The sequence below is a fragment of the Nyctibius grandis genome, chromosome 2, assembly GCF_013368605.1.
Source record: "Nyctibius grandis isolate bNycGra1 chromosome 2, bNycGra1.pri, whole genome shotgun sequence".
Classification (NCBI taxonomy): Eukaryota; Metazoa; Chordata; class Aves; order Nyctibiiformes; family Nyctibiidae; genus Nyctibius; species Nyctibius grandis.
This window is the reverse complement of record NC_090659.1, coordinates 53032615-53059842: the sequence shown is the minus strand read 5'-3', so window position 1 is coordinate 53059842 and position 27228 is coordinate 53032615. Positions and strand designations below refer to the sequence as shown.

General features: G+C 39.7%; 1 protein-coding gene across 1 annotated transcript; it reads right to left on the bottom strand.

Moving 5' to 3' along the window:
* Positions 1–427: 427 nt before the first annotated feature.
* On the bottom strand, positions 428–27099 carry IL1RL1 (interleukin 1 receptor like 1). The gene is given in 11 exon segments (XM_068395267.1): positions 428–774; positions 4623–4781; positions 7113–7256; positions 15051–15208; positions 15297–15429; positions 17314–17382; positions 18660–18822; positions 18911–19079; positions 19360–19558; positions 26972–27044; positions 27046–27099. Coding segments are annotated over 11 exon segments (1668 nt in total).
* Positions 27100–27228: the final 129 nt, after the last annotated feature.

Below are 27228 nucleotides of genomic sequence, written 5' to 3'. Positions count from 1 at the left end.
ATTAACAAAAGCACAACATTATACTTTCTAGTTGCATAATACACATTATACTTTCCAGTCAAATAATACAGAAGGCATTTATGTTTGATCAACTGCAGGGCATTCAGCTATTCAGAATAATAACTTTCAGTTATATGTACAACTATATAGAGAGAGAATATAGGTACATTTTGTTTCCTGTGACATGCAAAATTCTGCACACAGACTAGAATGATTTATTTACAGAACTCCCGTACTTATAAAAACTCCCCTCAGTTCCCCAGACCTCTTCCACCAGTTTACCTTATCGTTACTTAATTGAATGACTGAAAAAAGTTCAAAAATACAGCCGGACTTCCAGACTGTAAAATCGTGTACCTACTGAAAGGAAACAGAGCTGCAGGCATGTGGTCCATCCTGATAGCGTAACAGTATTCTCATAGACTGTTCACCTGGCATTAGCTGAGCATGAGGACTTGAGTGTCAGTGGCATATGGTACCTCACCTGTTTCCAGAACTTAGAACTGGGTGACTGTGTGTGCACAGTGTGCTGCTCTTTCCATTTGATGGTACCTTGACGCTTAATAAGAAACCTAAGAGATTCCTGAAGCTTCTCATAAGTCCCAATTGTTTCCATTTCCAGCAGGATCACCTTTGTATTGTTTTGAATGAGAGCATTGTACAAAGCAATGTGTTGATCATAAGCAGGTTCTTTACAATTAATCAGCTGGTGTGTTAGAAGCATGATCAGCCGTCTGCTCTTCTGCATCCTCTTCTCAATTGCACTGGCTGTATCTAGGAATGTACAAGAAAATTATGAGACCCTGAAATTTCCTTTATTAAGTCTTTTGTGTTTAGGCACTTCATCTTCATTACTTTTTAACCAGAAATAACTCCTGTCTCACTTCAGTCTCATGCAATTTATTCATTAGAAAAAGAGCTTTAAAAAAAACCCAAAACAACCAAAAAACAAAGCTTTCTTTTCAAATGTTTTTTTTGGTTGAAACATTAACATTTTCACTTCTCTTAAGAATTGTTAGGAATTTCTAATCCAACAGCCTAGGGTTAAGTTTGGTAGATCTGAATTGCATCAAATTTGTGCTTGATCCATAGTCTCCATGTAAGGAATCACGTTCTCTCAAGTTTAGTGTTTTACAGACTGATCCTGCAATACTTACCCATGAAAACTAGTCATTTGGAGACTTCTGGGTGACTTGCTTCTAAGAGGCTTACTTAACAGCAGAGGGACTGTTAATTCTCATCAGCTATACCATGCTAATTTATACGCTAACCTGTGTATTGGGTTGGCATTTGCCCTGCAGGGTGGATCCAGACTTGCAGGGTATTTGCATGTCAGCACAACTAAAGGTGTTTTTCTTTCCCACTGCCGTGTTAGGGAGAGCTGATTAACTGCAGCTGGGACAGTGATGCTGGAGGTGTTGAACCTCAAAAACTCAAGAGCCAGCATGCTATGGGAGAAACTTCTGGGCTGACTTGGAAAGCTCCACATCAAGCCTCCAGGAGCTGCTTTTCTCAATGACCTGCTGAGTTGTGTATGGGAGGAAGACTGCAGATGAATGCCTGTCCAGTGAAATGTTCATCCCCGTTAGAAGAGTTTTCTGTGGTCTGTCAAATGAAAGCTGGAGTTGTTTTGGTGGGAGCATGTGATGCTGGGCCAAAAGAAAGGAGGTGGAAGACGAGCTAAGGAAATTCAACGTAACAATTATTTAACAAAGCCACTGATTTGCAGGTATCATCAGCCAGCTGCATATGCATCCTCTTTTCTTCTGCTGGGGGCTGCCAGCCCATTGCAAGGGTCTTCTCAGTCTCAGAAAGGCCCAGCTTTTTCAGCTCCTGGGTCAGGAAGAGAACCCTTTCAATGACTTCTCCATCATATTTCTTGGCTTTGAGAGTATTCTTTGAAAACAATTTGCCTTTCTGTGATGTTCACCAATTCAAATATCTTTTATTTTCTTCTTTTTCATTAAATTTTCCTGATGTTAGGAGAATAGATCCTTTGGAAGGTGAGAAAAATTAAGGTAAGCAGGTACTGTCATATGTTTAGTTCCCATAATAACAACACTTTTAAAAAAACATCTTTCTGAATTTTAAAGTGCAGTCCATTTTGCTCAGGACTGAAAGACCATGGAAATGGGGAGGTATTCACTTCTCCATTTGGATTTCTGATGCCATACTTGTGGCAAGAGGAAAGATGGGGCTGCATGCTGCAAATACTTTAACCGAGGGATTCATTGCAACCTGTTGTGTGAATGATGGAAGTTTATATGACTTCAGAAAGTGAGAGAAAACATTGTGAAAGAAAAATCCATCAGAAGTTTTACACACAAAAATTCGAGCATCTGAAGTCCACATACTGCTGGGAGAGTACATTAGTGGAAGTATAATATAAGCTTGCCCTGTTCTTAAAGTCTTTTCCAGTCCTTTGCCCATGGCCACTGCTGAAGATAGGACACTTGGCTACACAGAACATTGCCCCAGTGAAGCACAGTCATTCCTCTGTTATTTGCTCATGATTTTGTGTATTACAGCTCCAGCAGCTCCAGCAGTGTTTGGTTAGATTCTGCAGCAAGGAACGCGGTTGGCAGGACAATGAGACCATGAGAAGAATGGAGTAGAAGGTGATGGTGAAAACTCTCGGTTTGTTGGGTAATACTCGTATTTGCACCTCTTCAGGCAACTGTTAGGTTGTAGAAAATGCCATTAATCAGTAAGACCAGGAAACAAAAAGAATGCTAGTTCAGGAAACCATTATGGGAGTCCAAGAGCTACTCAGTGCTGTTTATCACTTGAATCATTCTGTTTAACTTTCCTTTTTACTGGAAGAACACAAGTTTCAAGTAACAAAGCTTTGCTCTGGAACCAAGAGTCATAAGCATGTCTTGAAATAATTATCCCATTTTATACCCTCACTGCAATTTATTTTTTTTGGAAATACATGGAGTTTTACAGCAACAAATATGATTCAGTAAACACTATGATACATGTTCAGGAAGGATTACAATAACTTGAAATGGCATTTCCTGTTTTACTCTGTTTAGCATATTCTAATTGTAAGGTTTTGGATTTGGAAATCTGGTAATGAAAGGCTCAAAATCAGAAAATAGACAAGAGTGGGGAGTGTATGGGTAAAGCCCATCTGCCTGGAAGCAGAGATCTTTTAAGTGCTCTCAGTGGCAGGCAGGTTCAGAATAGCTTTTCCACCCAAGTGAAAGCATTTTGGGGCAAAAAAGTGGACAAGGAAGAGAAAAGCAGAAGGCTGGGAAAGTAGTAAAAAACAGAAGAAGAAGGGCAATGGTCAATGCTCAGGACGTTTTTAGAGTTTTGATTAAATCAGACTTAACAAGTCAAACAAAAGTTACTCACTGTCCAAGGCTGGCTTGGTGAGTCTTCTGTCTGTCACTCCTGGGTTATAGGCATCCATTCATACCTTCGTACAGTGAAAATGTCTTTGTTTTCATCCAACTTATTAGAGCCCTTGTTAGTCCCACAATCTTCACCTCAGTCACATGCCACACTCGGTTTTCTTCAGGATTACCATTCATAAACCACAGTTTTAGAGTAGTCCCCCATAACAAAATATTGCACTGTCCCAAATCACCTGAAGATGTGGCATAAGGTTTTGTCATTGGCGCTTTTGTGAGCTACTGTTAGTTCCTTGTTCTGGATCTGGGAATGGTCTGGCTCAGCAACTCTTGCAGGTTTTTTTTACATTCTTGTTGCAGTGGCTTTTCCCAGGGCCAGGCAGCACTTTTGCTACTCTCCAGAAGAGAAGGACATCAAAGACCTCGGCCCAGCTCTGGGCAGATGAATGACACCTGGCCCAATGCAGATGATTTCAGAAATGTCTAACAGAAAATGTGTCAGCTTTGGCTTCATGCTTGCTTACTGACAGGGAGAGAAGATCTGGTCCACAAAATAACCAGAGCACAAGATAACCAGACAAGTCGGCTCTGGAGGAAAGCAGATAGCACCTAGATGACAGCAATCATAAGAGAGAGTGTGGAGGTGTCCATACAGAAATTAGCACAGATTAAGTAACATGATTCCATTCTGGAAGACAAGGAAGTGGGAATAAAGAATACCAACGCTCTCCTGAATTAGCGCTCGGAATTGCGTGAAGTGAAAGTAGGTCATGTCAGTGAACAGAAGCTGAACTTCCTGTGACTCTAACACCCTCGTAACAGGTTGAAAAACCCTGAGTGATAACAGCAAGGTTCATTCCTCAACTTGGTTTTTGGTTTTATCCTCTTCTGTGTCTTGTAGACCTACTCACGCACAGTTTGGTTGTGGCTTCGCCCCGATAATGGCTGTGCAGACTTACACGATACAAAGAGCAGGTGTATGTTTAAAAGAGGGACATTTGGGGTGACATTTCCTGCATGACCCAAGCAGATGATAAACAATCTGTGCCCCTGCCCTGCAGCTTGCTTTTCTTAGCACACTGGCAAGCACAAAGTGCCATTGTGTCGCCCTGCCTGAAAGAGCAGACATACAGCTGCTGAGGAGATAAGCAGGAAGCTCAGGAACATAAAGGGACCTCCTATACCCTTAAAAGGGACTAGAACCACAATTTCCTCAAGCTTGACAAGTCATCCAGTGCATTATCTGAATCTGAAACTTACCTTCTCCGGGATATATGTCTCTCCCATAAATACACAGTTTATATCCACATTTATTTTCTAGAATATCTGGCATGATTTGGTAAACAAAATATTCCACAAAATTAGCTTCATTGGTGTGGCTTTTGGGGTAGATAACATATGCATCATATATCTTCCCATCTGTAAGGCAAAACAAGAGGAAAGCATATTGTGTCAACATGAATTAGAGCTCTCTATTGCAAAAGCTAGAAGAGAATAAAAATAACAGTCTTTGAAATAGATCTAAGTAGAAGTTCCTGCTAATCTGAATAATGTATATCATCAGGTGCATGTTTGGAAATTAGACACCGTGCACATTTGGTGTTTTCCATGCTCAATTGTTATGTCCTGTGTGTTTGTAACTTTGGAGAATCCGACCTTTGTATTGTGAAGGCAGTATCCCAAAGTATGCAGAGTAAGAATTCAATTGATCGATGCATATTAGAATAAAATAGAGATGAAGCTCAGCATTTGTTATTTGAGTGATACAATAGACTGTTAAGAGCCTTTGTCTTTCAGGACAAGACACTCCACTTAAATTCTTCCACCTTGAAGAAATTACTTATTGTTCCCATGATGTATCATACTTATGAGTGAAAAGCTCCATTACTCAGGAAGTAGTCTTACAATCAGAACCAAGTACAAAGTCAAATATTTCTTTTGCTTTTTTTCATGTCTTTCAAATATGTTTTTTATTACAGTATTTGTTTTCTAATCCCAAATGTTTCATTTCTTTCTTTCCAGTGGAGATGACCATATCCCTTCTTTTGTTGCTATCTGAGGTTCTTGTCCAGACCATCCTTACAATAAAAAAGAAATAGCTATTTCCAGAGTCTGATTAATTTCATCATAAAATATACTTAAATAGAAACTTCCCTAAAAAGCATACTTCTTTCCTCTTTAAAGAGAACATACGTAACTAGATTGGCTGTAGATATCTACCATGCAGACACCTGTGGTAGGAGTCAACTTCAGATTTAAAAAATGCAAATTTAGGTGTCTACATGAAAACTAGGTGTCTAAACTCCTGCTACAATCAGTGGCCATTGCAGTTAGTGAATTCTAGAGTGATTCAGATTACTCTCATGTCAATGCCAGAGGCCCAGCTGAGTTGCCTAAACATGGGCATCTAGTGATATTTGAGGCTTCCTATGATACCCTGCCTGAAGTCTGCAACATCCAGCAGATCTGTGTTATGTGTCTGTTTTTTTGGCCATCCCAAATGACTCTAGGTGTCCATGCTGAGACCACTGATGCAAGGTCCCAGGGTCTGCTTAGCTCCGTTGATTTTATTGATGAGGAGTTGGATTTGGTAGCCCAAAAAACATGTACCACATAGCATCATTAGGCACTTCCTGCCCTTCAGCTGCTGCTGCAGAGGGGTTCAGGTCCCTCTTAAGTCCTAAGGGAGCTCCAACGGCACTAGCTACTTACAGTTAGACAGCTGAACCCAGCCCCAGGTCTCCAGGTTTCATGTCTATGAGGGTAACTTGCATGTGTGCACCTTCTTTGCATGAGACTAAATTTAGATGTCTTAATTTTGAGCTGAAGTCCACCTCTAAAGTTGGATGGGATGTATTCCCACCAAAAGTGTCTTCCACAATACTGGTACCTTTCTTTTTGGCTTGTAAAAACTGTATTGCTCTAGCATATGTCTGTTAACACATTAACCAGCAGGCTGGTTCCTTTGCTTTAGAGAGCACAAAACAAGTACAGTTAATAGCACTGTAAATCAGATTTTCACTGTCATTCAACGTTTCATGGCAAATACTTTTGTTAAAAAAATATGAATCCAGGGATGAATCCCTCTTCTATGTAATATATCCACGAAGATATATTAAAGCCACGAAGATGATTAAGGGAGTGGAACATCTCCCTTATGAGGAGAGGCTGAGGGAGCTGGGTCTCTTTAGCTTAGAGAAGAGGAGACTGAGGGGTGACCTCATTAATGTTTATAAATATGTCAAGGGCAAGTGTCATGAGGATGGAGCCAGGCTCTTCTCAGTGACATCCCTTGACAGGACAAGGGGCAATAGGTGCAAGCTGGAACACAGGAGGTTCCACATAAATATGAGGAAAAACTTCTTTATGGTAAGGGTAACAACACTGGAACAGGCTGCCCAGAGAGGTTGTGGAGTCTCCTTCTCTGGAGACATTCAAAACTCGCCTGGACGCATTCCTGTGTGACATGATCTAGGTAATCCTGCTCCAGCAGGGGGATTGGACTAGATGATCTTTCGAGGTCCCTTCCAATCCCTAACATTCTGTGATTCTGTGATATCAGTACAGAACCCAGGAAACAAAGGAATGTAAAGCACTACCAGAACTATGTGTGTCCCTTCTTACCTGAACGATTTCAGAAGGATCAGGCTCAGGTATCACATGAGTTAGTAAGCAACTATCAAATAAATCAATTTCCATATGATTTGCCTTTTTCCTTTTTTAAAACTTTCTTACTCAATTCTTACTCACCGTCCTTGACTGAGTAGGGCTGAAATATCTCCCGATAAAATAGAACGATATCAACTCGGAAGGACTGATAAAGTATAATAGAGACTGCTATTGCAACTAGCAGAACTAGAGATCCTGCGATCAAGAGGACATTAGGAAGACCCACTGCAAAGAAGAGGAATATATTGTTAGCCATAGAGAAGTTAACACATGGGCTGAAGCCTCAGCCTCTCATATCCTTACTTCTGTTGCAGCTTTAAGGAGCTCACAACAGAGACGACAAAGCTTTTTTCCTTCCCCAGCTGGTGTAGCCAACAGAGGCCCCTAAACTAGAAGCATACTAAGCAGTATATAATTAATATTTACATCTGTTGAATCAAGACCTACCTACACTAAATACCACAGCTGACAATGATGTTTAAGTATTTTGTAACATTGTAAAACTGTTAATAACATAAGCAGCAACAATGTTCAAGGATTTTGTAAGGTATCTAAGCCTACGCACAACAACCATAAGTGTCCACAAAAGGACAAGTGGAGGCTTCTGGCAGAGTTGCACAAACAGGGTAGAGAGAAACACGTGCAAATAATGAAATCTACAAGATAAGAACAAAGTATGCAAAACAAGCAGGAAAACAGAGCATGTCCTGGTCACAAAATTAAAATAAACTATACTGGAGGCAGATGACGTTCTCCCCTGGCTTTTCCTTTGAAGAGGGTCAAGGACCATAAAATAGCAGTGACGAGAAAGGAAAATTGGGAAAGAAAGAAGCCACCCACTTTAGTTCTGGCTTTCCTCATGGAAGAGCTCTTAAATCTCCACCTCACAGATGAAGACTTATCAAGGATAGATTTAGACTAGATATAAGGAAGAAGTTTTTTACGATGAGGGTGGTGAAATGATGGAACAGGTTGCTCAGAGAGGTGGTAGATGCCCCATCCCTGGAAACATTCAAGGCCAGGCTGGATGGGGCTCTGAGCAACCTGATCTAGTTGAAGATGTCCCTGGTCACTGCAGCGGGGTTGGACTAGATGGCCTTGAAAGGTCCCTTCCAACCCAAACCATTCTGTGCTTCTATAATTCTATAAGGATGGCAGTCACCTGCTCTGTGTCATCATATGCACACAGCTAGTCTAGGACAAGATTGTGATTATCACTCTTCTAGGAGAGAGCTACATTTCTATCACAACCCAGATAGCTGCATTTCTGTAACAGCTCATTTTTCCTTTTGCTCTGTGATTCAGAGCAGAAGTCAATCTGGATATGTGCATCCTTTTGATGGCATCTAGTTCTGCTGCAGCAAGAGACGATGGGAGGTAAAAGCAAGGTCATTTTGTACTCTTTCCAAACTCGAAAGATGGAAGCTTAATCCACAGACTGTTACAGCCACAAAGCTGAAGAAGATACTTTTCACCTATGTCCTGGACATATTGAATTCACCCAGGATTCAGTATTGAAAACACTATGAATTATATATAGCCAAGTTTGAAATTAAAATATCAAAGGCTTTATACAGCAGTTACACAAAGAGGATTCATTACTCCCTTGGAGAGAAGATTAATGGCAATTGTCTCGTAGTGGAAATCTGCTCCTAAAAAAATGAAAGATACCTAAATCTACTCCACTTAGTTTGAACATGTAGACTCAGAGCAGTTCCGTGTACATTTTTTCTCTGACAACTAAACTCATTAAGAGATTTCCATTTGCCGTCCACATTCTTTACCTAATTATTCCTCCCCAGCATGACAAGTCATCATCCCATAGTTGTAATAATATAGCCGCTTTGGGGACTTTTCTGTGATTCGGATCACTGAAATGATTTGGATTAAAAAATATACTTCCAGGGGTGTCGGACTGAGTGATGGAATTTTACCGCAAAGAAATGCACATTAAAATGTCCAGATTGTGCATCATATCTGCATAAAAGGGCCCATCTATTTTTATTTTACTATGATATAGCAAATATAATAATTGCCAGATGCAATGCCCTGGCTTGGAATATCACTAGAAGCGTGTATCTCTTCAGTGTTACAATGAGATTTGAGGTATGCTGCAATTTCAGAATTATCTTAGCTGAGGAAAGAAATGTTCCTTTGAATGTTGACCACATATAAATTTAAATACAAAAAAATGGAGGTCAGCTCTGGCATCCTCACTGTAAAGACCCTTCACAGCATCTCAACCCATGGAGGGTGATTATATGTACCGGTAGCAACTCCATGAGCCAAGCCTTGTGCATTCAGAGCAGGGACCAGACATTCAGGGCTTTTCCTCCCGCTGCCTGCAAAACACATGCAAGGCACATGGCTGCAGCAGCAGGCCATTCACCAGCACTTGAGGTGAATCAAGTCTCAATTTTCTTCACAGAAGAACCAGCAAGACAGATTGGAAAATACTGCAGATTGTATGCAGTCAGTAAGTATGCTACCAGGTGAAGGCACTGACCACCACCAAGGAGCAATTTCAGAGCTTTCACTTGGACTTGACACTAAGTGAATGAAAAAAGGTAAAATATTTAGCAATGAAGAGTCTCTCATATTGAAATTCACAAGTTTCCTGGCTGCTCCAGAAGATGTTGAATAAGGCAGTGTATTGAGTAGTACTTATGGAGGCAACCCGAAAATATTACTGCCTGAGAAATTCCACTGAAAAGGTATATAAATAAAGAGTTTACATTTTCCCTTTCCTCTGGTAGGATGTGAGGTAAATTTGACGTGATTTTCACACTCTTCCTGTTTCTTTCTTTGCCATTTAAGGGGAGAAAGAAATATCAGGCATGTGATGAAGCATACCTCACCAGAACTAGGAGATCTGGGGAAAAACACCTTCTAATAAGATTGAAGTAGGCAAGAAAACAACCAGTTTCTTTTATAGTGAAGTTTGGTCATTTTGTAGTATTAACATTGTTATTTGATGCCCATGAAGGAACTTTGTCCTTGTGGACCCCTTCAAATTTTATGATTTGATCCATTTTCCTGGTCAATACACACACACACACACAGACAAAATCCGGAAACCCCTTCCACTACCTGGTGAGGACAACCCAAGCATCAGAGATGATTGCCACTATTTCTTATTGCTTCACTTGTTGACAGTGTGCTCGCCACAACATTACAAATACTGTTGTAACTTTGAGTAAGTATCTATAAAACATCTAGAGAAGAAACAGGTTTCAACAACAACTTCTGTAATTATGAACCCCAAAAATGCTGTTTACTTTTGGTTTTGCACTGATTAGACCAAGGATGGAAGAGAAGTGACAAATTTCCTGTGCTTATACAGCCTGTAAAGCATCAGATAAGAACCTCCCAGGAGTCTTCCTGGAAGAGCAGGTTCAGTTCCCAGTAAGGCTGACTCAGCCTCTCATTTCTCTGGAATAAATCAGTTATCTTCAGCACAATGGGGGCAAGAGCCAAAAGCCACTCTTGGAGGCCCTGAACAAGGTTGAACAGACCCTGTTGTTCCGTTTGACTTTGCTGCATCATTTAGCGGCAGAGAGTTCATGAGTACACTGTCTTCTAATACTATTTATTTATATTCAAGAGCAGTGGGAATACAGAACTATCAGCTCACAAGAAATAATATTGGAGAGGCCAGAGAAAACAAGTCAGAAAGCAACATTTGAAGGATTTCCTGATAAACTCTGGAAGAACAGCAGTTTTTTGTAACTTCTCTGGGTTCTAAGGTGAGTGCACTTCCAGACAGTAAAGGCAGAGATCTGGGTCTGGAAGTCCTGTCCACATCCATCTACCAAAGATGAGCCAAAAGTTTAGGTTCGGCATTAAATATCTTTGACGAAGAACCGAGATGATGTTCCAGTCTGAACTTCTTCTCTGCTCCGAATGACTAGAATTTCTGGCATTCTCAAGAGTAGAGGGCTCACACCAGAAAGGTTTGTGGTCCTCTGTGCATTTTACATTTCCTTGTGAATGAGATCTGTGGAATGCTGAGGGAGAAATAAGATTATGCTTGTGGGACAGACACATGAAAATATACATCCAGTTATTTAACCAGCCCTGAATCGAGATGAGGAACTAAAAGCCAGTGGTAGCTTATAAATTAATAAAAAGAGAAGAACTTCGAAGGTATTCAGACTGCCTGTGTACTCCCTAGCAGACAGGTTAAAGGGGATGCTGAAGGGATGTTCCTGTCCTGACCCAGCTCTGCTGGTAGAAGTTAACACTCTGTCTCAGGAGCTAACAGCTTCCCTCTGCCAGCAGAGCTACTTTTGTGGGCATTGCTCCACTGCAGTTATCAATGAGCTGAACTGGTGCGAACAGTGTAGCCGATTAGTTTTCTCATTCTTGAGAGGTGGCATCTTCCAGCACGAGGGATACCAAGAAGCTATGGAGGGCAACTGGGAGTAGTCTGGCAGGCAGAGTTGCTGTCTCTTGCCAGGTGTCCAGCAAGATGAGATATATCTTTGTCACAAAAGGTGGAAGAAAAGGGAATTAAAAGTTGTCACAAATTCCTTAACCTTACACACGACACAACAAGTTACACAGATGATCTCAGTGCGTCCTCCTGATCACAGTGATGTCCTCCTCACAAAAGGACATGTCTTGTGGCAGAGAGGGAATGTAAAATCTGGGATGATCACCATCTCTGGAATTAAAAAGGGAGATACAGGACTGAAAGATCTGGAGGAAATAAGACAGCCTATATTTTCTGTAAAGAGGTATTATGAGACATGAAGAATGCGTTTATAAACCAGTGTTGGTGAAGGAGTCAGAATATACCGAAAAGCTTCAGGCAAAGAGGGGAGAGACAGGAAGGGAATTAGTGTGGAAGGATGGGTTCCATATTGACTGGGGGTGATCAAAGTCTAGGCAGGGTGTGGATGAGAAAAAAAAACAGAGAAAGATCTTCCTCAGCAGGAGAAGCAACCTGTGAATGTAGCAGCAGCTGAAAGATGCAGGGACATTAGCACCTCCTAATGGAGGAAAGAACATAGCTGCAGAGACTGTCAAAATTCATAGCCAAATCCCCATTAAATTCTTCTGTTAAAACAAAGAAAGAATTCGGCTGATTTCTCTGTGTCTAAAAGACATAGTGTGCGTAGTCTGGATGCTATCAAATCACACAAAAAGGAGCTGACTGCATCGCATTACTCCTGATAACTGAAGTACTTAGGTCATGTAGCTCATTTCTAAAGAGCTGATCAGCTTCTCTTAGCAGCATTTATTTCCTATTTGAAAAGATCACTGAAAAGACACTTGAGACAGACATTTTGTTCACAATACAGCACTTTTCTTCACGCACTTATGTGAATACATACGTGTGTGCACAGCATATATCCTAAACTGGAAAATACACATTTTTCCCTGTGAAATGTCAAGCAGCTTTGCCACTGACATCTGTTCCTGGCAGTATTAAGGGAATATTTTTGTTTTCCATAGAGACAAAAACAAACAGCTCTCACCACTCTTGACTGTGAAAGAAACTCCTCCTTTTCTCATCACTCCTCTCTGGCAATTTTTTATTCTTATGTGGATTACAATTGTTATCAAAGCAAATTGTTAGGGTTAATTATAATGATACTGCTAACAGTGAACTAGGACTGTATTTGATTACAGCTCAGAAAAATAGATTTAATTCCTGGTTCCCACAGAAAATTTCCATGAGGTGCCAAATCATTCATTCAGCAGGTTTTTGAAGACAGGGGCTATTGCTGTAAGACTGAACAGGTACTAACACAGAGGAGCTCTAAGGGAATTCTTTACAGCATCTTTACTTCCTCCCTTAATCTGTCACCTGTGCTGCTAAACACTATTTATCTAGTTCATTAAATACCCCCAAAACAGACTAATTTGAGTAGTAAGTGGCACACCACCTATTCATCTCTTACTTCCTATCGCAGATCAGTGCTACAAATAATGATAATGTAACCCATAGTGAATGCCCTGAAAAAAAATCAGAATACAGAGTAGGAACTTGTGTAAAAAGAACATTAACAGAATAGTAGTTAGCAGACACAAGCTGTGCTGTGGGAAACACCAAGGAACAACAACATATTTAAAAAAACAAACAAACAAACTGTTTGTTCCCGTTAAACAAACAAACAAAACACAAAAAAGAAGGAGAGTACACATTTTTATTACACATTTACAAGATGAGAGGCACAAGCAAACCCTACAGCATTTTTATTATACTTAGAGGAAGTTGACATTGTTTTAGCATAAACACTGCTCAGCTGTGTGAGGAGCTAGTGAAGAAAACTAAAGCAGAGCACAACCATTTCTGGACGTAGCATGGCTTACATCAACATGGCATCTTGACAATAACAGCAACAAGGAGAAGGGGACAGATATCCACACAAAACAGGTAGCAGCAAAGGGGGAGGTCACAATCAAGAGCTTTCATGAACATTTACTGAAGACCTATGGATAAAAAACAAAGTAAGATTTGTCTACAACAGAAATCAGATTCAATGAATCACTTGATGAATACAGAATATAAAATATACACTTTCCTTCATCTAGTTTGTAATACGGGGCCAATAAAGTACTTGTATTGCCTGAACTGGAGCAAGCAGGAACTGTTACTCAGTTTCCTTCCCTCTCTGTAAGTACACTCCCACACTCAGATAATTCAGTCCAGAGCTGATGGGCTTCCAGCTTCCTGAGTGATGCTACACTCGCAATCACTTAGTAACATCTAACCAAAACATCTCCTGCCACCTTCCTCTGGGGGGAATTGGTGCTTCCTGCTGGATGATACCCCATCCTCTATTATAATTCACCTACATCCCTTCTAGTCTAGGCTATAGCAAGGAAATATGTCTATGCTTTGAAGCCATGTTCCTGTAGGAAGTTATGAGCAGTCAAGAATACTGCAGGACATGCAGCTGTGCACACCCTGTGATCACAATACTCTTGATTTTACTCTTCCCACCATTCTCTTATAGAAAACTAATCCCTGTTAAAGGCCTAAGGATTTCTTCTCAAGGACCTTGGTGGTTCAGCATATCTGAAAGGATAAGAAAGAAACCATTGACTGCAGCTTCTTCTTGTGCCTTCACAGGCACAATAGCATTTTCTGCCATAAGAATCTAACTCAGTGGTGCTGGCAACAGTGCTTAGGGATCTGGCTATCCCTATTAAAAAAAAACTTCCATAGGACCTAAAGACCATCCCCACCACTTACTGCTCTGGATTTTCCTTCTCCAGCAGAAATTACTAGAACCATGAATTTAAGAACAAAACCAAGGGAAAGCCTTCGAAGTGTTACTCACACCTCTGTGTGGCACACAGTGAAAACAGTGGCACTCAGAGGGAGAGAGGATAAAGCCAGGCATCACAGAAGTTAGTCACACCACATTTAGTCAAAAAACAAGGCACTACAATGGATGTGGTATGGAAGGGAAGGCAAGCAAACTGGCAAACTGGCAGCTGAAACACTTGTTTTTAAAGTTTGCCTATTTTCTGCCATGATTCCACACTAGAAACAACAGTTTGATTCTCAAAAGGAGACGAATCTCTGCTCCTCACAACTGATGACCAAAGGAAAGGTCAGCTCCTTGCCTGGCCCTCATCTGCAGAGGCTCCTCTACAGCCTGAGTATTTTGTAGAGCAGACTGCACTATACCAGTGTGCTTCAAATCCAAGTGCACTGCCTGCCATCAAGGCAAGGGGAATTTGTCACCAAGCATAAATATCCTAGAAACAAGATGTTCTTATCACAGGGCTGATACAGTTGTCCTCTGCATATTCAATCTCTCACTGACACCGTTTGAGTAATGTCCCCCCACCACAGCAGAATTTACTCCAAGGACTTTCATGACCTAATGAAGACATGAGAACTTAGCCACTGGCTTGAATCTTTAGGGAAGAAGCAGGCTGTTTTTTCTTCTTATTAACAGAAACTTTCTTACTAACAGAAACAAATAACAAAATAAAATCACCAACATATTTCAAACTGAGTGCAAAGTGTAAGAAAACAGAATGAAAAAATCCTACCCTCACATTGTGCTTTGAGTTGTAACGTCACCGTGGCCTTTGTGTTGCACATTTCGTTCAATGCTACACACGTGAAATTTGCCTGCAGATCCTCCTTTTTTATTTCAGCAATATGTAAAGTGGTCTCTCTGTAATATTCTTGCTCACGTCCTTCAAAACTAATAGAGAAAGAGCTGGTACCATTGGCTTTAGTGGCTAGGCACAGTTTGCATAGAAGAAAAAATATTCTGTGTTATGTGTACTTACAAATGAGTTTTTTCATGAAATCTTGAAATATCTAAGTATTTTGCTTGAATGTTATCCACATCCCATGTGACAACAGCCATCGGAGGTTTCCTAATCCCCAGGCGGGCCTGACATTTCAGAGACAAAGCAGCACCTAATCAAGATACAGAGAGATGTAAATACCCCTTGATAAAAAAAACAAGTATGATTTTATTTTCCTCATAACATTTTTTTCTGCAAATCTTCATACCACCTGTGAGTTTTGTTTTAACAATTTTGACATATTTTTCTGAACTACTGCTGACAAAATGATGCATAGAAGAGACTCGAAAACAAATAGAAATGAGATTTTTACCAAATGATCTAATACAACACCAAGGATTTCAAAAGGAATTGTTGATATTTGTTATGATGAAGGCAACGTAGACTTTACTTGTAATGCTTAAGCCATGTAATCATCTGTTGAGGAACATGGAAAGTAAATGCTGGTTTACACACAAACGTACATGGAAATAACACCATTAATTTTCAGTATATATTATTTTGTGTAAGTCTTGTGTGCAGAGTCTTGGATTTTATTCAAGCTGGACAAAAGTGAAGTAAACCAGTCCAAGTAAAACTAAAACAGGAAATTACTTATTAAGTATTTGTCATTAGGAAATATTTATTCCAAAGTAAGAGTCACCATTGCACTGGAAGAAGGTTTAATTAAAACACTTTAAATTATTTCCATGTAAATCTGCATCTAAGCAGGGCTTAGATAAGATTAACAACTCCTACGACTTACGTCCTGAATTGGTATAAGGGAGCATGGAGAAATCCCTTCATTTTTGCAAATAGGAGACAATAGAACCAGCACAGCAAATGTTTGTTAAATGTAAAGCGAATTTGCTCCATGCAAGCAGTGCCAGATTACTCCTTGTCCTAGAGGGGTGGGCTGAGTCCACAGAGCACTAGAGACTGACCATCTTATTAGAGAAAGGTGGTCCTGGAGTACAGATCATCTAATTCTGAGTGACAAAGCAACTGGGGGCAAGAGGAAAAAAGAACGGAAATGAGAATCAACATGGCAAGTCTCTAAGCCACAGTACACAGCACCTCAGACTGGGCCTTGGGGCCCTGCAGTACCTGCTACCAGAGCGGTCTTGCTGTAGGACAAAAACAGTGGAGTGGTAATGGCGATCCTTTCTCCCAGTGGCCCAGATTCACCCCACCTGCCCTGGCAGACAGGCATCCTGGGCTACCTATTTCTGTTTCCGATGGGCTCAGTCACTTTCTGGAGACATCCACCTTTCTCCGTTGACTATACAAAAACCCCAGACAGCTCTCACTCCTACCACAAGCACCTTGCTCTGATGCTGCAAGTTACAGAGGGTGAATCTGAATCACTGAGAACCTCTACATTCCTAAACGAAAGGGAGGCAGGGAGCAAGCTCTGCATTGTGGGCTCTCCAACCTGCTACTTCCTTGGTACTGTCTTTCAGCCCTCCCAGTATCTTCCAACCAGACAGGTCTGCTCAATGCTAGCCAACATGGACATGAGCCAGGCAGTGCTCCTCAGTCTCAGGGCCAGCAACCAGTCCCTTGCTCTCCTTCATTCATCAACAGAGACACAGCCACTGTCTCCACACGGGGACTGCAAGTAACAAGGAGTATGTCTAGTTGCAAGAATAGTCCATCCTTCTCTCTCAGGGGTTTCATCAAGCAGATTCAAGGGATTTAGCTAAAGCCCTCTTTGAAGTGGATGCAGCCATCCCCCCTTCAGCTGAGATGTAATAATTGACCATGTGAGTAATCCTAGTCTATCCCAGTGAGGGTAGAATGGGTTATTTTAATCCCCTTAAATTGCTGCTTAATGCCTAAACAACCCATCAGTTACACGTAACTTCACATCACTGTGCCTGGGGTGAATTAGATCTGGTAAACATTATGGTGGAAAACTGTAATGAAAAATTCCATCATTAAATCTTGAAGATCCCCACGTTCACTAAGCCATGACAAAACGTTAATTTAAAAACAATTTAAAGTCTGTACTTACCAAGCTCCACTTCTATTACATCTTTATCCTTTGGAAATAAAATTTGAGGAGGTAGAGGTGAGTGTTTTGCTTTAGAAATTAAGGAGGGAAAGAAAGCATATATTAGAAAGTTGTGAAAATGCATTTTGTAAGACAATTATTATAATCTGTACAGTTAATATTTTAAGATCCAAGCAGAATTGCATACTAACACTACAACAGTGTTTTAGATGTCTATTGGGTTCATCTGGTTTTATTCCTCTGGCCAAATATTTCTGGGGAGTCACATGTTAAGAGTTTAAGTATTTTCTCCCCATTTATTTAATTTTTACCTTTGTACATAAAGAGCAAGGAAAAGTTTGAGTTCTCAAATACTGTTTTAGCTGCTGAGTGGGGAAAAAAAGCAAATACTTTGCGTGTTATCTCAGTTGCTTATTTTGTTTTCTAAAAGAGATAAAGAGATTCCTTCTGACATTTGAGAAGTTACTCATATCCATGATATGAAACAGCTAACATGTACTTTTATGCAGTATCTGAACTGGGGACCCTCTAGCCCACAGCTGCCTGCCCATGTTCCCTTCTGTTTTGCCCATCTCTGCAGCCTGACAGCCAAGCACATCTGGTTCCCAAGTCTCTCTCTCTGCTCTCTGCACACCGTTGCTACACGCAACTGCTTCCCATTACATCAGTCTGACATTACACTGAGCATCCCTTATCATACTTTCTAGAAGGAATGCTACTTTTTCTTTGATATATTTATTTTCCGTCCCCACTAATAATTGTTATGGACAGTTCCAAACTACATCCAGCAGCTTGACTTGATTTAGGCTTTCAGATCTTTCAGATTTTTGTCCCTTGATGCATTTTTTCATCTTTTCTTGCCCTTTATACTGTCTCATATTTCTCACTTCAAACACATTGCTTGCTATCCCTTCCCTTATTAAGCTTTTCCATCTTAAGGCACCTCTGCGAAACCCATAACCGTATTTCCCTAAAAAATCTGCAGGAACTCATTTAACCCCCTGCTTCCCAGGCTGCCAGAAAAGCATTTCTCTTTACCCATCCTAACTGTTTCTAATTTTCATTAGCTGAATCTGGTAAAAAAAAAGAAGTCATGAGAAAGTTAGTAACTTCCTAGCTAGCTGACTAGGTTAAGTTCTTAGCTGCCAGCAATCAGAGGCAGAAGGTCCTCTGGGTCAATGTGGATCTGCAAGGCAACAGGAATGTACGTCAGAAGCCAATATTATCAAAACATAACAGCTCCACTCATCAGCGTACTAATTTTAAGGGCTGATAAAAACTCAAAGAAGTTGTCATTAAGTACTCAGCCTTTTTTATCTTGGCAAGCTACAAAATGACTGTCTTACCCTTACTTATGAAAATCCTTGTTGCTGATACATTAAACACATTTCCTTTATGAGTGTAGATAAATTGACAAGTATAATAACCATCATCCTCCTTCCTTGGGTTGTTAATAAAAACATATTTTTCTCCCTTAAAGTATCTCTCTCCCTGAAGAGGTTTGCAGTCCTGGAAAAGAAAACTTTCTTTATTTGGCTGCAAATAGCTTCTCACAGTAATCTGATCTACAACTGGCATTTATCAGGGTTTTATTTACCTTGTACCACTGGATGATAGTAGCATTCATATAATTGTCAATTGTAGGACAAACAATTTTTCCTCTTCCAGTGTCATTTGGGTAACGAATCTGACTTGGGAAACATACTCCTCGCTTGTATGGATGCACCTGCACACTTATGTTGAACGACTTTGTGCGATTATTTGAACTTTAAAAATGGAATAAAGGTATGTCAACGATAGCATTTTTATATAGAATATATTAAAAATTTGTAACAAATGTGAGTCGTGTTTTATAAACATATAGATGGTTACTGTAGTTCAGTCACAGGTTTATTTTAATGACCTGTCATAAAAATTGCAATTGCAGGATGAAATGTTACCCTGAAAAAACAGCATCATTTCCACAGATAATAATTAGAATGTATTATTAAAACACGTATGTTTCTTTCTGGTCTCACATCTTTCACTTTTCAATGTTGCACTTACAAAAGTATAACACAAGTGTAGTTTCCAGAATCCTCTCTAGACGTTGGCAGAAACCAAAGAAATCGTTTTAAGGAAAATATTCTTGATCCCTCTTCTTCTGCAGGAATTATTTTGTTAGTATCCATATACCAGGTAACTTTCACAGATGAACTCCATCGGGGACATTTGATAACTAAAGCTTCACCTTCCATTGCATCAACTGCAAATGAACGAAAGATACAAATCTCAGATGAATTAAACCTTAGCCCCACTGAGACAGAGGAGAACTTGGCATTCCTATATCAGTAGGCCAGTCATGTCCCTCTATCTTCCTTGGGTTTTCAGAGATGATATATAGCAAACTTATTCTCACTAGATATTTTTCAGTATTTTTTTTTTTTTACCTTGAGTTATGGAGCCATTTGTTTGCAAAAATAGCAATTAATGTGTGGGACTGAAACAAGCAAACAAACAAAAAACCTAGATTCAAACCAGATATACACTAAGAAATATGAGGATTTAATTGAAAACTAATGATTTCTTGAAAAGAACTTCTTATGTAAATCTTTGCTTGAAATCTTGGTTTTATTCAAAACGGGAATTTAAACACAAAGAAAAGTACTGGCTTTAATGCTGTACTATGAAGTTAGCTTTCCCTACTTCAGTATAATGAATATTTATTTATACCACAGAGAAGAGCTCAAGTTCTGCCTTTTTAATATAGAAAAAGGAAATAAATAAATTTTTAATGGAAGAAAAAAAATACTAGGAGGAATCCTGTAGATAAGATCATAAAAAAAAAAAAAAGACAAAATCGAGAAGAGCTTCTCTCTGAAGTTATCGAAAATGTGAAAAAAATGAAAGAAATTTAACAGACTGAAAGGAACAATCTGATGGGAAGGTGGAAAGATGCCAGAAAGGAATGAGAGACAAACAAGAAGCTTAGGAAAACAAACCACACATGCTCACACATAAGAAGAAAGAGGAATGAGTTGGGAGTAAGACACTAATTTTTTTTTAACTAAGTATATTTCTACCTTTGAATACTGAAACTGGTCCAGAGAAACTTGAATCAAGCAATTTTGATAGATATTTAAGTGCCTAGGCACTTAAACAGTGAACTGGTTGCTGAAAACAGAAACGCTAATCTGAGTTAAATTGCATTCTGGAGAACAGAAAGATGAGAAAATAAGCAAGGATGGAGACTGAACAAAGATGGAGATTAGCAGAGGAGCTACAGTAGATAAGGGAACATGAAAATGAGAGTAGGTGACAAAATAGCTAAACAAAATAGAGAATCTCTACCAAAAATGACACTTTGTGGGAGTATTGCCACCACCTGGCTTTAGACCCATAGGCGCACAAATCAGGTGGCGAGTCTCTCTACATGGTGAACACTTGGCTTCTGCTCTGGTTCTTTCTAAAGAAGTGGTCCCTCTCCACTGATGTTACATGTCATCTCGCTTACTAATTCAGGCACCTAAATTAGTCACATGAAGTATGAGTACCCCCAGTCCCATCATTTTAACAGCATTCCCACCCATGAGCCTTGCAAAGACAGCAGGACGTATCAAGGGTGTCAGGAAAGGCAGCATTGCCCCACCGAAGGAGGAACACATTGGAAATACAGCTTTCTTCAGGGAAAAATAGAGGAAGAGAGGGAACACACAGAAAATGAGAGGCCTCATCTAAACTTAGTGACATTAGTGAAAATTATCTTGGCAAACTCTGCAGCAGAATTTGGCCTCTTAATACATCTAATTCGTTTGAAACTTAGCATTCATATTGTAAAACTGAGAATATGGGGAAATATTTAAAGATCATATCTTACGATATTTTTCAGACAAATAAGGAGCTCAGCTGGAGACTAGGTCTACGTGAGTGCTATCTAACGCTGTGTCACTGGTCAGCACTGATCAGCATTATACAGCTGAGTCAGCAGAGCTGACCTGCCAGAAGGAGCTTACTGTTTTGAATATCCCCTATGTGCAGGGAAATGTTATTGTTACATTGCACTTGTGGGTTAACACCCCCAAAAACAGGACATTAAAAAGCATTTTTAATGAGTAAAGTGCCCAGTTATGTCCCTGGTTCAGCAGGGTCTATACACATACGCCCTGTTCAGTGCAATTTAAGCATGCTCTTGGAGACTTTGCCCAGCTGGGGCCTGGAACACCAGCTACTCTCAAATCCTTTCAAAAAGACCCTTTCCTTTCTGCTTGCAGAGATGCCAAGGAGCAGAGGTAGAACCTAGACATAATGTCACAGAAATGGACAGTACTCAATTCATTTTAACATACAGAGAAAACACATAAAACTGGTTTTTAAGCTGTGGTTTGTGGCTTGAGGTAAACTAGCTAATTTTAGGTTTTAAAAAAATAACAGTTTGAGAACAGCCTACATATTTCCACAGAATAAACCTTATCAGAAAGTATTTTTAAAATGTGACTTACTTGTTTCAGATGTCACGGAAACTGAGAGGAAGGTAGATAGGAAGATCAAATGTACATACCCCATCATATTTCTAAGCCAAAAAGAAAAACATTGATATCTCAGAATATACCCTGACTGCATCAGTTATGCTATTGCCATGGTACTGATGTACATCTACTAACAGATAATGGTATCATGTAGTGATAAACTGCATCATGTGAGCTGCTGTGTACAGAGTGTGTGTGTGTGTGTAGCAGTGGTTTTGCAGCTTTGAGATGATGCTCTTTGATCTATAATCAATGCAATAGTTGATGTTCCATTGACACTCCTGTTATGACTTAGTTTAATGGGGGTGGGGGAATTACTGTGCCATGGTGGGCCTCAGGCAGAAGCCTCTTCTTGCTTGATTGTTTTTTTTTTAAGGAAGCTAAATGTACATTGGCATTCTCTTCATAGTCAAGCGTGGAAAAATTATACCTTGATTTAGAAAAGGATAGATTCTGGATTTGAAAATATATACCCTGGCTTTGAATTAAGCTTAAATCCAATCAACTGCTTAGGTGCACAACATCTTTTTGGCATTCTATGGAAGTGGAGCTATCTTCAGTGACAGCTTCTGTAGGTAAGAGTTTAGCAGTAAGAACAAAACCAGGTGAGTGCCATCAGCAATGCTAACCTGAAGGGGAACTGAAGAAATGGATTGGAAAGGTAGGTAAAGGAACATATACTACACTTGTGTAACAGCAGTAGGGCAGATCCTGCGCCTCCTTGATGTTTTCATTTGTGTCTAGTTGATACGCACCTGCTGTAACTCACACCTCATGGTGTGGCTCAGGCATTCTCCGGCAAACCCATTTATTAAAGAAACTGGCTATTTACCCATGGACGTTAAATTGACCTAATCTAGGAACATCTCAGGAGACAGCAGACATGCAATCCAGCTACTACACAGCTGTAAGCGTTCTACTTACCATTAATAAACCCTTCACTTGAATGCTGTCCTTCACTGCAGATCACGGAGCGGTGGGTTCTACTATTGTGTGCGAGGAAGAAGTGGTCCCATGGTACTACAGATGGCAGATAAGTTTTCAAGAGAAATCAAGTTAGAAACAAATTATAATTTATCTTGTAGATAGTGAGCACAAGAGGAGGAGTGTAAAATAGGCAAAAAATGAACAGGCAGGGTAAGTACTGTCATTACACCTACTGCAAGGAATTTTTATTTCAGTGCCAAAGATTTCCAGACTAAACAAACATTGACAGACCTTATCAAGACCTACGTTTTTGCCAAATCTGAAATTCAGAACAAACTCAATTTTGAGCTTTCAGAAATGCCATCAGCTTTGTATTGATATGGAAAGGTCCATCTTTTAGAAGGTTTAATAACATCCAGAGGCTTATTCTTAAACTCTTAAAAATAATAACAAAACTTAATGTTGGAAGAGAAAAGCGTGAGAATTTCAGTGTAGGCATTTTGCAGGGATACTCACAGATCACAGAAAAGATGAGGTTTAGATCGAAAAAGCAGCAGCCCAGCATTAACGTCACGGCAAGGCTGGTGCCATGCCTTTCACGGGACATGAGTGACCAGCCAGGAGCTCCAAGAAACAACCTGCGTGAGGAGCTGCTCATTTTCATTAGAGCTGGAGAAAAGCACCACGTACAAGCACATGCAGTCTATTGATTTCTTTAATTTTAAAGAAATATTAGGCCAATTATTTCCGACACTACCAGGGAGCAAACTAGATTGGCAGGTAGGAATGGGAAGCTGAGTTTCACATATCTCAATTATTAGAGGCCTGGATCCAGTTCAGGACCTAAACAGTTTTATATTTGCCAACAACTCTCTTGACTTCATTCATCAGCTAAGGTCTACTGCGATCACAGTTGGAAAATTATATGGGGACACATGGCTCCATATTCTTCTGAGAAAGAAAAGGGAGGTGCAAATGCCCTGCACATATTTGGAATATGGTTCACTATTCAGCTGATATGAGCAACATTTGATAGATAGATGGTGTCTCAATCTCCTGAACAGTGCATCAGAAGCAAGTGATGAAAGTGTCTCTGGCACGCTGCAGTGAGCACCTCATTTCCATAATCTGTGGGATATCTACCCATTCCATTTCTGTCTCTCTGTGTAAAATCAAAACGCTGTCATCCAGCCCTAAACTTTCCGAGAAGTGATTTTCCTTGATTTGGTTTCACTGAGCCTTGTTATGATGCAGATCTGCTCTAAAACACCACTTAATTCTCTGCATTAATTTCCACTCTAGTTAACTGTCTTTCCCTACCTGTTACTGTACCTAACCTTATTGGTTCAACTCAGCTTTGGTTAGCCTATGTCTCACCTGTTTTTTCTCACAGAAATGACTTTTTTCATTTGCAACTCACAAGAGCCATTATTGATCATTCCCAATAATTCACCATCTCCAGATACTTGCGACTTTGCTACTTAGCATTGGCTTATGCAGAGGAGACGTTTTCGTCCTAAAAGGTCCTTCTGTCCTGCCAGGCGGCCAGTTTTGCAACTGACATTAAGCTATTTGGTACCCACATACATTTGGAATGGCTCGCTTGTTTCGGAGAGGGACTGACTGACACATCTGGGACTGCTGCAGGGTATATACACAGTCAGACCTAGCTGTATAGCAACCAAAGGTGAATCCCTCCAAAGGGTATTTATGCAGCCTTCCAGAGCACTGTGCCATCAGATGCTGAATGCCTACAGCATGCAAAATATTTGTATGTATATACACATAAGCAAACATGATATGCAAAGCACTAGCTGCAGCAGGGCTAGTTCATGCAACTGAGATTGGATACATCTATATCAACTGAGTCTCCTTAGTGAAGTCTCCAAACAGACCTTAAGAATCAGCTAAGTGAAGAACTCTAAGCTGAATAATAAATAGAATTTAATATCATTAGATTATTTGAGTAATTAAATAGACACAAAAAAAATTCAGAATAATTCTTCTCTGCTGGGAGCCTTTTCCCTCCAAGTGTTTGGTTCTGTCCCACAAACTTATTTGCCCCCAACAAGGTATACCAGCAGTTACACTAACTGTCCTACTACTGTTTAGAGCTATTTTGTTTAAGCAAGCAGATACTTCAGCAAGATGACAAAAAGTAAAACAATTGATTTTTAAAGGAAAATCAGTTTCATAGACTAGATTTGGAGGCTGTCTGAAACAAGGTTCTTTCTCCTTTGATGTTTTACTTGTATGTGTCTACTTTGTATTTCACCACAACTGATACCACTATTAGAAATACTGGTGAGTCCCTTCTTGCCAGTGCTATTGCAGTCCTAGAAATAGAAGGCTGGTGATCAACAAAAAGTTGCAAGTAGCTGTGCTTTCTCCGTTTTTGAGATACAGCTTTGTCCAGAATGGAGACAGACAATTACTTGTGCTCACCAAGTCTTCTAACAAGTGCCAGAATGATCCAGGAGTAAGAAATTTGTATTTGCCTGTCATTGTACTTGCCAGTTGTTGTATTTAGCCTTCTGTTTCTTGAAAAGTGTGTCTTCAAGAGACTTTACACATACTGGGCTACCAGCCTGCACCAAAACAGTGCAAAATAGTTGTGCTGAAGGGACAGATTCTCCCCACCTAACTTTGTTAATTGCTTTATTGATTTTCTCCCCATTTTTAAGTTGCCATGAATTGGCAGCAGTTTAAGTATAGTTTGGACTTCATGTGTGTGAATACATGCAATATATGGGGCTCTAATTAAAGAGGAATGTTCCCTGAAAATACAAAGAGCTCAGGCAATTAAAAGAACAATGTCATTCTGTTTGCCTTTTCCAAAGTCAGCAGCAAACTGACAAATTTCCTCAATAAAAACCGAGGCAGAGGTTGCGGTTCTAGGCAGCAAATAGCAAGAAAAGGACTGGTTCACTAGTGCCTTACAGCTTGTGGCATTACTCTGAACAAAGCAAAATAGAATCATTCACACACCCTTGAAGCTTAGGTCAAATAAAAAGGGTATTATGAGTCACAAGACAAAGGCACAAAGACACCTAACGTCCCACAGTCAAAAGGAAGAAGTTCCTGTAGGTTGAAGCACTGAGAGACAAAGGTCATAATTTCTGGAAATAACTATGAGTTTTCTTTCTGCTTTTGCAGATTTATTTAGAACTTATGCTTTATTACATTTGTCTGAAGTAAAACCTGCATAACAGATTTTTGGGTTCTCAGTATACCGTAAATTTAGATTGCTAACATTCAGGGGAAAAAAAGATAAGGAGGAAGCTTCCATAAATCTCTCTCTTACTAGAGCTCACAATAATTGTATATTATGAGTTTAATTCTAAGCTCTGTGAAGGAAAGCTTCAGATGATGAAAAAGCACTAGATCCAAATACAGAGATTTGAGATAACTACCTAAGTATGTCAAAACCTAGCCCCTAATGATCCAATATCAAAGGAAGATGAAAGAACTGGGAACCCCCTACTTATGTTGCAGAAGCAGTAGTCTACAGGGCTTAACTCCTTGCTTCTCCAAATGCAACTGTGTTAGTAACATACTTGTGGGTATTTTTCCAAAAAATGTATTTGGCAACAGTTTATAGTAATGTTTATATAAGTGACCAAACGTTATAAAGGTACCATACCTTGCATACTAACAAAACTTGGAAATGTTATTGCAATTTCTAAGTTAAAAATTTTAACAGACTTTACAGCGTAAACATACCATGAAATAGCAGTTGTGTGAGATTTGTTTACTAAGACATAGAGTTCATTTATTCACCTTTTGAAAGTTATTTTCATTCTTTTATCAAACCAGAAAACCCATTCTGACTGAGAATGGGCCATTAAAATAGCAACAGTAATACTGAACTTATTCCAGAACTAGAACTCAACTGTAGTTAACACCTAAGCTAGTTACAGCTGTAAGTGTAAAAGTTAGGAAATTCAATATTAAATTATATATATGGAAATGATAGAATTGATATACACATTATTCTTACAAAATATTTTGAAGCAAGAAAGTACATAAATATACTAAACTCTGAAAAATTCATTGCGCAGTAAATATTTTCTGTGTCTTTGAATAACTAGTAAAAATATCTGTCAGAAAACTGGGGGCAAATCCATTTCTAAATACACTTCAGAGCATAAATGAATTGAAATAAACTTTCTTATAAAATACTTCAGTTATTCTTGGTTAAAGGATAATATAAAAATTTGACCTACCATCTGGAAAATTCAGAAAGCAAAGAAGTGGCTTGCTTTCTGTGCCTGGGTCCTCTGCACCGATTTCTCTGCTGTAGCTTGTAGCAGATATTACTGGGAACTCTTTTTAACTGGCTTATGTGATTCATATCTGTCGGAGCAAGATACACAGCCTGAGACACCTCCCACTGAACAGCGCAGAACATGCAAGTTACTGTAGTAACCTTAAGTACCTATCAGGGATGACATCTCATAGTTTCAATTAATCAGGCATGTTT